This window comes from Argiope bruennichi, chromosome 1 (genome assembly GCF_947563725.1).
Source record: "Argiope bruennichi chromosome 1, qqArgBrue1.1, whole genome shotgun sequence".
In the NCBI taxonomy this organism is placed as follows: domain Eukaryota; kingdom Metazoa; phylum Arthropoda; class Arachnida; order Araneae; family Araneidae; genus Argiope; species Argiope bruennichi.
In genome coordinates, this window is record NC_079151.1 from 83,798,066 (window position 1) to 83,813,180 (window position 15,115).

At 27.2% G+C, this 15,115-nt stretch overlaps 1 protein-coding gene and 1 pseudogene across 5 annotated transcripts in view; one reads left to right on the top strand and one right to left on the bottom strand.

Annotated features, from left to right (window-relative positions):
• LOC129963232 (sodium bicarbonate cotransporter 3-like) overlaps positions 1-15,115 on the top strand; it is a 118,744-nt gene that overhangs the window by 73,275 nt on the left and 30,354 nt on the right. For 4 of the 5 annotated variants that reach the window (XM_056077451.1, XM_056077460.1, XM_056077441.1 and 1 more), the window contains 5 exons: positions 7,350-7,442; positions 8,285-8,437; positions 10,450-10,585; positions 11,318-11,478; positions 11,949-12,149. In XM_056077451.1, coding sequence (XP_055933426.1) covers positions 7,358-7,442; positions 8,285-8,437; positions 10,450-10,585; positions 11,318-11,478; positions 11,949-12,149 — 736 coding nt within the window. In that variant the 5' untranslated portion in view covers positions 7,350-7,357. Of the gene's footprint in view, positions 1-7,202; positions 7,267-7,349; positions 7,443-8,284; positions 8,438-10,449; positions 10,586-11,317; positions 11,479-11,948; positions 12,150-15,115 lie in introns of those variants that run through there. The other variant, XM_056077470.1, reaches the window with a different exon arrangement.
• LOC129973369 (uncharacterized) lies at positions 3,512-4,876 on the bottom strand (annotated as a pseudogene).

Here is a 15,115-nt window from a genome sequence, read left to right on the forward strand (position 1 = left end):
GCACAACCCCCGATAGACAAGGCCTCTGCGGCTTTCCGTGACGTCACAACGAGACGGTACACTCCACTCCATTCCCTCAAGTCTCTGCGCGCTAGAGAGTGAAGAGAAATTACTTTTCACTTGTTAATATCATTTCATATACTTCCATATCATGCAATTCAACACACATATATTGTAGAATTCATTAATAATTAAAATGCAGCCGCTTTCCACATCACCCTGGAGGTACGGTGCTTGGTATGCATTACCTTTTTTGCATTAAGTGCAGGGCAGGTTTCCCAGTAGGTGTATCTCCCCTAGATTTAAAACTATTATCTTCATTCACTACATCATTCAAAATTATATCTGTTGCAAAATATTTTTGATTAGGAAATTTCAAAATTTCTTCTTCATATATGGTTCATAAATTTTTAAATTATAATATAAAAAATACATTTGCAATGCTCTTGTTGATTAATTTCAAAACAATTCCATACAATAAGGGTTTTATGAATATTTGCCGTCGCGTCAACTCCAAGAAAGCAATAAAAACAATATTTCACGAAACAGTATTCTATTCGAAAAAATATCCAATAAATCTTTGAAACATTAGAAGAGCTTTCTTATTTAACTATATATTTTATCATTACTTTGTTAGAAATATCTTTACTAAATTTATCAAATTTTCTTTCCTTTCCTGTTTTAGAAGAGCTTTTCAAACTATCATGTAATTATTCACTAATGCATTGACTGCAGACCAGATTGCCAATCTATAAACATTTTCCGGTTTATGCCCTGAAATGCCTTTGCCATAATCATGTACTTCTTCATTCACTACATCATTCAAAATTATATCTGTTGCAAAATATTTTTGATTAGGAAATTTCAAAATTTCTTATTCACATAAGGTACAGGAGTTCTGAATTATAATCAGAGCCAGCCTTAAATATAAAGGAGATTTTGTGCAAGATACCATTTGGAGCCGCAATTTTTTTTTAAAGTAAAAAAAAAAAAATTACAAACATTATATATAATGCTATTGCGTGTATATTTGTTAAATGAATTTGATTTTGCTTTTAATTACTTTAGAAAAATCACCATTTTTTTTCGATGATTTGTATAGGAAATGCTTGTAAGCTTCTTCACGCCTTGACCAACTACACTTCTTCCTTACTTTTAATTTGCTGAATTTAATTTGAAATTTTTTATATTAGTGATTAAATTGACACATTTTTAAATCTACCTTCTCTCTGTACAATGACAGTATCAATTGCTGTGATATTTTTAATACCCAAATTCTTTAACTTCATCTTCTTTTATTTCGGAATATCATCTTTTTCTTTTTCAAATTCGTGTTTTAAGAAAATTTTCAGAATTCATCAAATTGCATTCTGTCACTTTGGATTCGTCTAAAAATGTGTTGAATTTTGTACTTAAATTTTGAACTTCAGTTTTAATTTTACTGATCAATTTAAAAGCCGAATAAAAACAACTGTTTTTAGTTGAAATACTTCATTAGTAGTGTTAATTTTGGGCGATATTGAAAACCTAGTAGTATTTAAGTATAAAGATAAATGGCATTTCTTTTATTGATTCCAATATTTTTTACTTCGCATACCGCTGTACTATCTCTATTTACCTCAATAAATTCTTCTAGGACATTACAATTTTTTTCAAACTGTGTATACATTGCATTAACTGAATCCATTCTGGCTTCCCAAAGGGATATAAAAGCATATAGGAAGTTGTAATATCCAAAAACAAATTTACAATATATACTGCTGGAAATGTATCACAAATTAATAAATTTAAAAAGTATGATGTGCAAGGACACATAAATTGCATGTGGATTTAGAGCAACTATTCTAAATTGCAAAACTTTGTACTTCCGTTTCGTATTGCTATCTTTGCCTTAAGCCAATCCTCTTCAATTCATAATATTTAAATCCAGCTCACTTAATCTTTTCAACAGAGGTTTTGCTAGTCCTTCTCCAGTCACAATGATTACTTTAATAAACCCTATAAACGACGCATTTATATTTAATCTTTTCTCTGCAATATTTTCATACCTAATAATGACTGAAGTGCGTTTGTTCTTAATGGGGAAAATCAAGATTATATTCCATTTGGTTACTGCTGTACTTGGATGATTTTGAATAGACTTTAATTTTGCTAAGGATTTCATTTCATAATGCAGGAATATTTTGTTCATTTGATCGCAGTGCTAAATGATGGCCAATTCTAATTTTCGAATTTTAATTCTGTTATATGATTTATTAGCACAATTTGTATTTACTGAATTATTCGATTAAACATACAAAAATTTCCATTATTAGGAGTTTCTATTATTTTCATGGTTTCCACGAAATGAAAGGTTATTACATGATAAATATAGAATCATAAAAACAATTCTTTAAAACAGTAATTCAAGTCGTTCCCTTTTTTTTTATTGCTTGTTTTGTGTTCATCCACAGTAAAACATAATTTTAGTCTAATCAGTAATTCTTTCCAACCAATAAAGGAATTAAAGTGACAAATAAAACATTCATGAATTTGAATTACAATTTCAGCTTTCTCCAGCTATTACAGCTACCTATAAATAGTGTAGATTGTTCATTTCCTTTTTATTTATTTATTTATTTATTTTATTTTTTTGAAAATAGTATACAAAAAAAAATGTCGAGTCTTGCGTTTTCAAATAAATTAACCAATTTTCACTATTTGGCATATTTTTTAGTAGTGTGTGGTGGAAAATGATCTACCTTCAGCACTCTTCACAAAAACTTCTTTCTATTGTACAAGTCCGTTTTTTTAACATATTCTAAACTTATCAGTTATAATATTTGTTCATAAACCTGGATAACTTATATTTATTTGATCATATTTGCTATTGTCATTATCGTTGTTATTTTCTGATTCAATCATATTTATAAAAATATACAGTTTTTTCAATAAATTTCGGTTTCTACGTTTTCATTTCAAGATTATGCAGTTTTGTGGAGCTTCCTTCTCCTGTTGGAACTGTTAATTATAACTTCTGAAGTCGAAACAATATCATTACCATAATTATCTCATAGACAAGAAAACATGTCTAGTTGAAATTTAGCTTTATACTTTACCTTTTCTGCTATATTTTTTTTTTAGAAACAACTTTACTAAATTTATCTAGTTTTCTTTTCTTTCCAGTTTTAGAAGAGCTTCTAAAACTATCATTTAATTTTTTACAATAATTATTCAGTAATGAATTGACTGCAGACCAAATTATCATTCTATAGACATTTCTGGTTTATGTCCTGAAATGCATTCACCATAATCATGTATTTGTTCCTCATTCACTAAACTATTGAAAATTATCTCTGCTGCTAAATACTTTTGATTGGAAAATTTCAAAAATGCTTCTTCATGTATGGTACATAATTTCTGATTATAATGTAAGAATATAATATTACATTTACAATGCATTTTTGGGGGTATAAAAGTTTTCCTCGACTTAAATTCTGAATTAAAGAAGTTGAGCAGTCCCAGTTCTTTTTCATTTGTTAAAAACTTTTTGGCAAATGCTGCATTTCAACTTTTTAAGGACTGTGTGGACACAGTAACCTCCTAAATAAACTAACACTGGTAAAACATCTTCTGATTTTTTAAAATCTTCTTCTGTAAGCAAAATGTTAAATACAGGTAATTTTTCAGAAATAGATTTTTCAAATTCTTCCCAATTTTCGCCAACTGCTTCCTGAAAAAGTTCGAGATTTCCATGTTTGTTTGATTTTAAACAAATTTTTAAAATACTATGCATTCTTAGTTTGTTTTCACTTTCAAATACCTGTCTGAGTGAAACATGATATTGTGCTCCTGCCATTTGTCTATATAAACCAAAGCGTGCCTCTAAATTATCGGTCTGAAATTTTCCTGGAGAATGTACTTCATTTCGAATTCTTCCTGACAATATTTAGTTATTTCTTTTAAAGCATATGTAGTCATGAAAAGAGCAGAATAAGTTTCTTTTGTTAGCATGCCGGTATCACATTTCATATTTTTCCAGTCTTCCAACCAGTTCAAAAATACATCTAAAAACTTGTATCTTTTGTCGGTTTCAGATGATGTCAGGTGGTTTTTTATATACATTATTTTTCACGGATTCCTGTGAATGGAGTTTTTACATTAACAATATCCCCACCACCTATTTATTATTCTTATATATTCTGCTGTTTCTTTGTAGTGTGGAAACTCATATTTCTCTCCCAAATTCATGAGACTTTCAGGTATAAATTTATTGAAAATTTTGAGTACTAATTTGACATTTTGTTTTTCTAAATTATTGGGTCCAATGCTTTTAAAGATAAATTGTATGCATATTTTACGATGTTATTCTTTTCAGTTTCATACAATAATTTTAATGTTTTGAAGGATGCTGTATTAAAATCTACTTTATTGTCAGATTTACTACTAGATCTCTGAATTATTTCACCATTAGAGTGAATAACATTATCATTAGTTTCCAGAGAATTTTTAATACAATCTTGTTGTGAATTTTTTTCTGAGGTTGTTTCTTTAAAATTAGGGTAAAACATACATTATCAACATTCTTTGATTGATCCAGTTATTGCGAATATTCTTCAATAAATAGACAGTATCGATCATGAAAAAAAGAGGTCGTTCTTTATTTACCGGATGAGGATAAAGAATTGAATATGACTGTGAAGGAGAAGCGAACTGAGACATTGCTTTTTGATTGACTGAATTGTTGTCTGTTACTACACATATCACTTTAAAACCAATGTTTTCTAACCCAATAATAATTTTTTTTAATGAATGCATGTAAAACGTCTGCTGCTATTTTATTTACAGGAAGAATGTGAACAACATCTTTATATGACGATGAAATACTATTTATCATGAAAGTCACAACACTTGTGGCGGCATTTTCTGAATTGTAACTGAAACCTGATATATTTCCCCCTTTGTAATCAAAGTAGGGGTTTGACGTGCATCTCATCTATTTGAAGAATCACATTTTTATCTGCAGATACTATGAATTGTAATTTCTGCTTAATGTACCTTAAGAAATGCAATTCGGTCTGCTCTGACTGAGGGCAAGTGTTGATAGGTATGCATATATTTCTCAAAGTTACAGGATGAGGTAACAAAATATAGCCAGACTTTCTGACAAATTTATATGCATGCGGAGCCATTGAATAAAATAATGAGCAGAATATCATCATTTCAGTGGAGTACCTTTTACTGTGCTCATTTTGAATAATCAAGGCAGATTGCTCTTTAATAAATGCTACAACATTGGTTAAATTTTCTTGGGTTATATTTAAATTATCCATGAAACTATGAATCTGGGAAACAATATCAGAATTCAGCAATGATTTATTTCTCTTCATTTCTGGCAGATGCTCTAATATTTCATTTAAAGTGTTGATATTATTGATTTTTATAGGTAAAGAACAAATGTTTGGAATATTTGACAAGCTTGTTTTTCCAACAAAAGCTGACACCTCTAATACATCATTTATTACAACAGACAAGGCAATTTCAGGACCAGAACTTACTTCAATATTCACGAATAAAATTTTGTTTTCTTTATGAATGACATTCCAGAAATTTTTCAAATTTACTAAAGAAATGCGCTGTTTTAGTTCTTCCAAATTTTTAAATTCTCTTGTCTCATCGTATTTCTTTTTTTCTATTATGCTTTCCTGGAGAGCTTTCTCTACATATTGTTGTTCCAATTTCATCTTTTTTATTTCTGGATTTTCCCTATGAAATGTTGAAGATGACATGTAAGCGGCACAATTTGGCATCTGAGATGGAATTGCTCCAATCACTAGTCTCGGATATTTAAGAGGGGCACTTAATAATTTTCCTGACTTCGAATCGAATAGACTCGTTTCTCTTTCAATATCATTTTTTTTAAAATGTAATTCACAGACCTACAGTAAAGGAAATTATTCGTAAATATTGACTTCCTTTAATGTTTAATTTAAATACAGTAAGAAATATACAATATAAAAACAATATATAATTATTATTGTTTACTCTCATGCTTTTATCGTTATGTTATATAATAAAATTTAACTATATAAACGTAATTATAGATATAATAGTAAACAAAGAATGTAAATATAATTTTCCCTATGAAATGTTTTGAAGATGACATGCAAGCGGCACAATTTGGCATCTGAGATGGAATTGCTCCAATCACTAGTCTCGGATATTTAAGAGGGGCACTTAATAATTTTCCTGACTTCGAATCAAATAGACTCGTTTCTCTTTCAATATCATTTTTTTTAAATGTAATTCACAGACCTACAGTAAAGGAAATTATTCGTAACTATTGACTTCCTTTAATGTTTAATTTAAATACAGTAAGAAATATACAAAATAAAACAATATATAATTATTATTGTTTACTCTCATGCTTTTATCGTTATGTTATATAATAAAATTTAACTATATAAACGTAATTATAGATATAATAGTAAATAAAACATGTAAACATAATTACGGCAAATATTATAATTATTATTGACAATAATTACAGACATTATTACCTGTATTACAGCATTTTATAAAATAATTCTTTTCATAATGCACTTGATTAAAAGCACGAATAATAGATATTACTGAGCTGTATTACTGTTAAATTTCTAATGTGAGAATAAATGATTTTTCATTTAGAAACGTTAAGCATTAGTTTAAAATAATTAAATAAGCTTACCCTACTATGCTGCGTCGGATAAAATCCTTCACGATGTATGGCACTTAACCACTTCTTTTTAAGCTCTTCATTTTTAGGAAAGGCAAAAACACTTACTCTTGGGCCATTCCTGTAATTCCCATTACAGTTTGGAACACAACAGATCAAAGGCATTTCTATTCCTTATTTTTAGTAATCCAAATGATTTTTTTTGCAAGTAAGAAATGGCGCTTCCTGTCTACTCAAACACAGGAGGGCCACTGGCTAAAACATGTCGTGGGTGGAAAAGAGTTCGTTTCTTATCAGTAAACTTGAAGAGGGTGAAATTCCTCCCTCGGTCCCCCAATTCGCACCCACTCGTGTAACCTCTCGGAGCTACGTCATTACTTTCTGTGACGTAGGTTTTCCGGCCTTCTCTAACGGGGGTCGTGACACAGCCCAGTTGTACTTTTTCTGTGACCCCTCTTCTATTAGTTGCTGTTTTGGGGGGACAAGAGGAAAGAGGCTCACTTTCTCCGCTTTACAATTACTCTTGTTGCCAAAGTGTTATCCTTTGTAGCAGTTAAGTTTATCGAACTGAGGTAGCAATTAAAAATGACTTCTCTTGCATTAATTTCTTAATAATATTTAAGCTATAATATAATTTACGTGTTTTATTTTTCAGCTGACAAGATGAATCCAGCTGTACTGGATGAAGCCCCGCGGGATCCTGGCGTACGCGTGACCCATCATAGTTATACGGACCAAGATTTCGAAGGTTAGTTTCTGTAAATGCGTAGTGGTATTTTCCACTTTTGTAAATATTTATCGGAAATTTAAAGTAATTTTTGATTAATTAAAAATTGCAATGAAATATTCACTCGGATTTGGAAAAAAATTTCACTGTCATTTTATTACCTTGTTAATTCATGGTTTAACAATAGAGGGCAGCACAGTATTAAATTTTACAATCTCCGCTTTCGCGCTTCAATTTAAACATTAAATAAGTAAGCAGTTTTACGATCTATTTCTTCTTCCAATTATATTTTTATAATTTATTAGATTTTTTCTCCCTATCTAATTAAATTATTAAAGTTTTCCTGTTGCACATACATTTTATATAGATTTTAAGCAACTTGAGAATTTCATATGTGTATTTTACAAAATAAGTAAGAAACTTTAAGTTAGGTTATATTGGATCCAAAAGTAAATGTGATAGCATGTTTTAGTTTTAAATCTGTGTCATGTCTTAACAAAATTTAGATTAATTGATGAATAATTTGAAAAAGATTTAATGAAAGCAAAAAGTTGTTTCACTTTAATTGTTATCTTAAAAATTTACTGATACTTAGCCATGTTTTTATATTTTTAAAATAGGATTATTTCATGTATTATTCAGTGCAGCAAATTTATTTTTAATTAAAATCATCTTTAATTTTATAACATATAGAACAAAAATAATTTTTGGTAGAATTTATGTAAAATCATTTACATGAATTGTTTCAATTTAGATTTTATATGGTTATTTATCATTTTTATTGCTTGATAATAAACTGAACATGCAATAATCAGAATTTATTGAATATGCTAACAATATTCATCTTCATTTGAATCTTTTAGGTCATAGAGCTCACACAGTTTATGTTGGTTTGCATGTTCCTGGTTACCACAGAAGAAGTCATCACAGACGGCATAGGCATCACCATAAAAATGGTCATAAGAAAAGAGAAGATGGCACATCGGCAGAATATCCTAATGAATTGCATAGGCCAGGTAATATCTAATTTTGTATTTATAAAACAGAATCTTCAATGTTATAATCGATTTGCAACATTAAATGAACTTTAAATTATAAGTATTATCGTTAATTACCAAAAATAGATGCAAATAAACTATACTCAATTACAAAAAGAAATAATAATAATGAAAAATAAAAAAAAACAACTTCAATGCAAATATTTTGTAAAATAATAGTAAAGTTGAGAAAGAGAAAGTGCATTTCCTATGAAATCCTGTTTTAATTTAACGAGATGAAAATATTTTTGTTCCAGTTTTGTAAATGAAGGATCATTGTATATTTTTACTTGTTTTTTTTTTTTTCTTTTTTTTGTTCATGAAGGAATATTCACTGAAATGCTAGTTGCAATGATTATTTTGTTAGAAATGTTCAAAGGCTTTGTCTGTAGCCCGAAAAGTAAAAAATGAAATTTAGAATATGAAAGAAAAGTCTTTAAGTGAAAAATTATTTGTTTGCTGATGTGTTTGATAATGTCTGAGCAATGAAAAAAAAAACTGGTGTTGAAGTTAGAATATTTTTGTAAATAGTGTTCTAGTTGCCTGAAGAATTATAAAAGTATCTATCAACTATAAATATTTAAGAAAAAATCATAATATATACAATAATAAAAATGGGGAAAATATCCAAAACCGATTTTTAAAGAGTAAAAATAATTATAATAATTTAAGATTAAAAATGTTGATTAAGTAAACTATCAAATATTTAATGTCCTGGATATACAAACTTAATATCTCTTTGTATGACTTTCAAATAAATAGGTTTCTGTATTATTTGAAATCTTGTCAGTATGAAATAATTGTATGTCAAAATACACCACCAGAATTGTCATTTAAATAAATATAAAAAAAAAAAAATAGTTATTCCAGTTGCTTCCAATCAACCATGAAAAGGAATTAGATATTAGTATACATCTCATGTTTCACTTTTCTTTACAGCTAAAAAAAAAAAAAAGAAAGAAAGAAAAGAAAAGAAATCTACCATTAATGTGCTGATAAATATCTTAATATGACCTATATTTTAGATTAAACTCTTCATTTAATAATTTCTCAATAACTGCCTCTCGGCAATTAGAATGAAAACATTTTTCTGCTCGCATAAATTAATTCTTCTAAAGTGTCTTGTACATAGCCTTTTTCTTTCAAATAAGCATAATGTTTGAAATGTTAAAAATAGGATTTTCTTGAAAAAGTATCATTACTTAGAATAATTATGACAATATTTTGAATAACTGCTTGGGCCATATTTGTTTAAAAATAATGAATAAATAGTTTAGTATGTATATTGGGTCTAAAAGTCTGTAAAATAAAATTTAAAAAAATGATTTGTAGACTTTGTGACTAATAATCCTTACAGTCTGAATTGTTTTTCATTTGTTATTAATTCTGCCAGAAATATGCTAACAGAGAAATTCAGATTTCTGGACCATAAAATTTTTTAAATCTTGAAAAAAGTTGCAGGTACATAATTTGAGTTCATTTGGTTGGCTCTTGAATCTATTAAAAAAAACTTTGCTATCATGAAAATGTTTTATTCCTCAATAGGCAAAAATTGAAATATAGAAATAAATTATATTTATAAGGTTTCTTCATTTTAAATAATGAACATGAATAGACAGATTCATGTATAATTTGTATTTCATATTTTTAATCTTTCTGTAATCTGCAGGAAGTTGAAAGCTTTTTGAAAAGTGTTATAATATTTCACGATTTTGTTGAAGTAGTAGAAAACTTGAGAGCAAAAAGTTACTAGGGACAGATATATGTTTAAAAAAATCATTATATCTAATTTTAATTTATATGTTTTAAAATTTTGGTACTTTTTCTAAATTGTACTGACAATTTCAAAATTTCTTTTGAATTCAATATTGAGCAAAAATTGATGGTGACAGATATATTTTTTATTACAAATGATGTGATGATTTCCACCTTATTTTGAATATTTTTAGAAAATGTATTTTTTAATGCTAAATTTTGTTTTAATTTTACAGTCACCCCACCTGCTGAACGTGTCCATTTTATCCTTGGTGAAGATGAGGATGGTACACATGAATCTCATCCTCTTTTCAGTGAAATGGAAGAACTACATTATGAAGGAGATGAGATGGAATGGAGAGAAACTGCAAGGTTCTGACATAATTTTTTTATGAACAGCATTTCAAATTTTTAAAAGTACAATATATAAATCCAAAATAAAGCTACATTCATTCAAAATTTTAGTAACTGATTGTAAAATGATTTGAAAAGATGAGATTATTACTTCGTCACATATAAAAGGACAATTCAAAGAAAAAAATTAAAGGAATTAAAATTTAATTATATTTTTAGGGCATTTGTTGATAAAAACAATCTTTCCTGTCCCTTTTTATTTTTATAATATGTATATATTTAGAAAAAAATATATATATCTTATAATTTTACTGTGTCATATCAATATTTTCATTCATGATTACCAAAAATTGACATTTTTATCGTGAGAATTGTATATATTCCTGAAACTATTCCTCAAAGAATGCAATACATTTTAATTTTAAATTCATAATAACCATATAATTATTTGTAGTAAATCACGAAGAATTTAAATGCTTGTGTTTAAATTTGAAATTTTTTGCTATTAAGTTATTTGGTTCAAAAAAGATGTTTTGATCCAACTCCTTGTTCACAGATTTATTAGTCTTCTTTTATAGCAGCTCTGTGTTAATATTTTCTCTTAAATGTTTTCAGATTAATTTTCATTTACTTTTTATAATTTTATTTTTCAGAGGAAGTTTTAATAACATAACTCAAAACTTTTTTGTTAAGGAAGTAAGTGTTATATTCATAGATTTGTTTTCTGATTTTTCAATTTTTCTTTTTAAGATGGATTAAGTTTGAAGAAGATGTGGAAGAAGGGGGGAACAGGTGGTCAAAACCACATGTTGCTACAATATCGTTACATTCACTTTTTGAATTGAGGAGCTGTATCTTAAATGGAACTGTTATGTTAGATTTGGAAGCTAATAACCTTGATCAAATTTCAGGTAAATATGGTTTAGTTTCATCCAAATGCTATGTAAAATGCCATTTCTGTCTGCATTGTTTAAATTTAGATTTTTCAATTTAAAAAGCAACAATAAATATGATAGGATGATTTCATATGCTGGTATTGTTTTTTTTTTCTGATAAAATTACTTCTTTTAATATATTTTCTTTGATATCTTATAGAACAAGTTATTTTTTTATATGTGCTAAAAGTATTTACTATATATGTATTGCCTACTTAAGGTTTTGTTAAATTTTCGATTCCTTGCAATTTTTTTTAAAAATTAGTGCAGTTTAAGAATTTTTTCCTTATTCATTATATTATGCTAATAAATAATTTCTGACAAAAGATTAAATCTAGGAAGATCATTTGTAGAAACATGTTCTGAAGAATAAAGGCATGTTTAACATTAACGGACTTACACTACTTTTGCATTTGTATTTTAATACTAAAATCATAATTTTCTAGATCTTGTGTTAGAAAATATTGTGAATGCTGGTCACCTACAAGTAGAAAATCGTGATCGCATTAAAGAAGCCTTGTTAAGACGTCATCGGCATCAACATGAGCGGAAACATGACAAAGTGGACAAAGGTTCACGATTACCTCTAATACGTTCCTTAGCTGATATTGGAAGGAATTCAAGTAAAAACATGTTTGGCTCCAGCAGTAAGTATATTTTAATTTTGAATGCATGCAAAATTTTAATTTATTCTCATTTATTTTATGTATTTATTTTTCTAAAGAAAACTTCAATTCTGGTGTCTTTGCTTTTCATGGTAATGTAATGTTACACAAGAAATAAACTTTAAATGTTTTGTTCAATTATTAGTTTCTCAAATTATGCCAAAAATTATTTTTCTCCTTTTAAGAAAATTGGCCCCAGAATAAGATCTTGAAGATGGATTTTATTACTAATTTTGTTGATAGTTCTAAAATGTTATGCTACACTCTTCAGTTTTGTTTATCATTTGTTTCTATTTGACATTCTTCTTTGTAAGTAATTTCGATATTTTTTTCCCTTCAAAAATTGGGTTATATTATTTAATCTTTACAACATAACGTGGAAAGAAAACATACCAAATAATAATCACTTTCCTCTAATTTGAATTGCATTGTTAAAACCTTCCATAAGTTATTGACTTTTTTGTTTGTGAATATGTGCAAATTAATTCGAGTAGTTTGGAAATTTTGTATTACTTAAATGATTATTAAATTTATAACACATGTTCAACATTTTATTACTTTTTTCTTTATATGTTGGGAGAAATAAACATATGTGAATTGTCACATATAAAATTTGCATAGCAATGGATTCATATATAGAAGTGAGATCTCTAAGAAAATCTATCAAAGATTTACAGGGGATTTCATAAATATTATTTTTTTCTCATTTGTGGAACACTAAAAATTGGTTATTTTTAAAAGGGCTATATCTAAACTTCCTTTATTAAGCCCACAAATAATTTGATGTCTTGTTTCTTCTGAAAACAATATGGATAATTCCATTTATGGTATTGCCCCCCTTTTACACTTTTCAAGGGACCAGTGGAATAATGATGTCAATCGGAGGAAAATATAAATTTCGAGCAACCACTTTCATTCATTGCCATTTAAACTTAACGTGAGAGATCCAATAAAAATTGCTGTTAATGACAGCAAATGTTAAAGACAGGATTGTAAAAGCAAGGTAATACAGTACTTTATCTTTAGTTGTAGAACTTTTCTCTGCAAAAACAGTAAAAGTGAAAATAATGTATCTTCTTTACTTTGGTATTAATTCATTTTTGTAAAGGATAGGCATTGAGCATAACACAGATATTAATGTTTAATTTATGAAACTAGTACTTAGTTATCTATATTGATTTGCTTTTATTTTTCTTGAACTTTTTTGATCAGTTTTTTTTTAATGAATGTATTTGGTTAGATAATTAAGCTTCTAGTGGTCTTTCATATTTTCCAATTTATGTACCATGAGACAAACAGTTATAGAGTGATGAAAATAATATTTTAAAGAGTTGAATGTTGCGTCAAGCTTCTTAAAGATGCAGAAACATAATTATTATGTTCAAATGTTTCATGCTTCCTTAATTCTTATATTAACATGAACTTGAATAATTTTTATTCATTTCAAATGCTGAGGCTCTCAATATCTATAACATACTGATGATAACTTGTTTATTTACATTAATATTATTGGTTTATAAAAGCTTATGCAGGCTTTGGTGGTATTTCCTTGGATGCTGGTTGCCGAAGCTTTACAGATGTCATAATTAAAGTATTACATTTTTCTCTTTGCTTAGTACAATTTACATAATATGCTTACATTTACTTCTTATTGCATGCTGCTATTTAAATTTGCTTGCATTGTTTGGTTACTTTATTACTATAATTTTTAATGTTTAATTACTAGTTTTTTTTCTTGTTTTCTTTGTTTCTTTTCTTAATTGCTATAGCTTTACTCAGAGTAGCATTTTAAAAAATTATTTTACATTTTTAAATTGTATGTTTGAAATGTACTCTTACATTAAGATATTTCTAAATTTATTTTTAATTGATTGTGATTTTTACTCTCCAATTTTGACATAAAATAATTTAATAGTTTATCAAGATATTTAAAGGAATCTAAAATTGTTTAGCATGGAAGTTGAATTTAAACATATACTATTCCAGCAAATATTTATTAGAGTGGAATTGAATTAAAAAAAAGATTAAAGTTCAGTGATTTTAAAAATCAGCGTTTAAAATTTATTTATGTATGTTTGAAATTCAATCTAACTAATATAAACATTAAAATCAGTAAGAATATTGTATTTGTAAATATTCTTCATAAATATTTACATAAGCATAAATAATTTACCACTTTCTGCTTACCATTTTGTATTGCATATCAACCAAAATACTTTGTTTTGAGATTTCAAGATATCACAATTAGAAATTTTACTGAATATCTGGTATTTAATGGTAATGATTTTAGTATTAAATTCAAAAATCCTTTCCCCTTTTTTCCTGTTTATAGATGCACCTATGCAATCATATATTTATATTCATAGAAAATTTTTGCTATTTGAATTGAAAAATCAGTAGATTTTTAGGATTTTGATTTTTCTTAACCAGACCTTATGTTTTAATCTTAAATATTCTAAGTTGATGTAAAAGATGAAATATTATCTTCTGACATTTCACATTAAAAGATGTCAGCCTTTTTTTTAGAAGAATATTAGGAGTTGCAATAATTGCAAAGATAAAACTTTTTACTTGTTTTTACCAGTTTATTAATAATATAAAATAAAAATGAATAATTAAAATATTTGGTCTTCTATAACTTAATCGTCTCTTGATAGATTTTCACTATATTTTGATTGTAAACTTGTTACAAATATATCCTTTTAGTTTCTATTTTTAAAAATAACCTTGCATTATAAGCTATTATATATTTTGGTACTGCATAGCTTTTTAATTTAAAAATTAAAGGCTTACATTAGGAAAACTGTGTAAAATTAAGTTTGGAAATGGAATTTTTTGAAATCTCAACATTTTTAATAAATAATGTTCTATTCATAAATTTCATTAAGGTGCAAATAATTGCATATATCATCTTACAATAAAAATGTTCAAATATATTGTTTTTTATC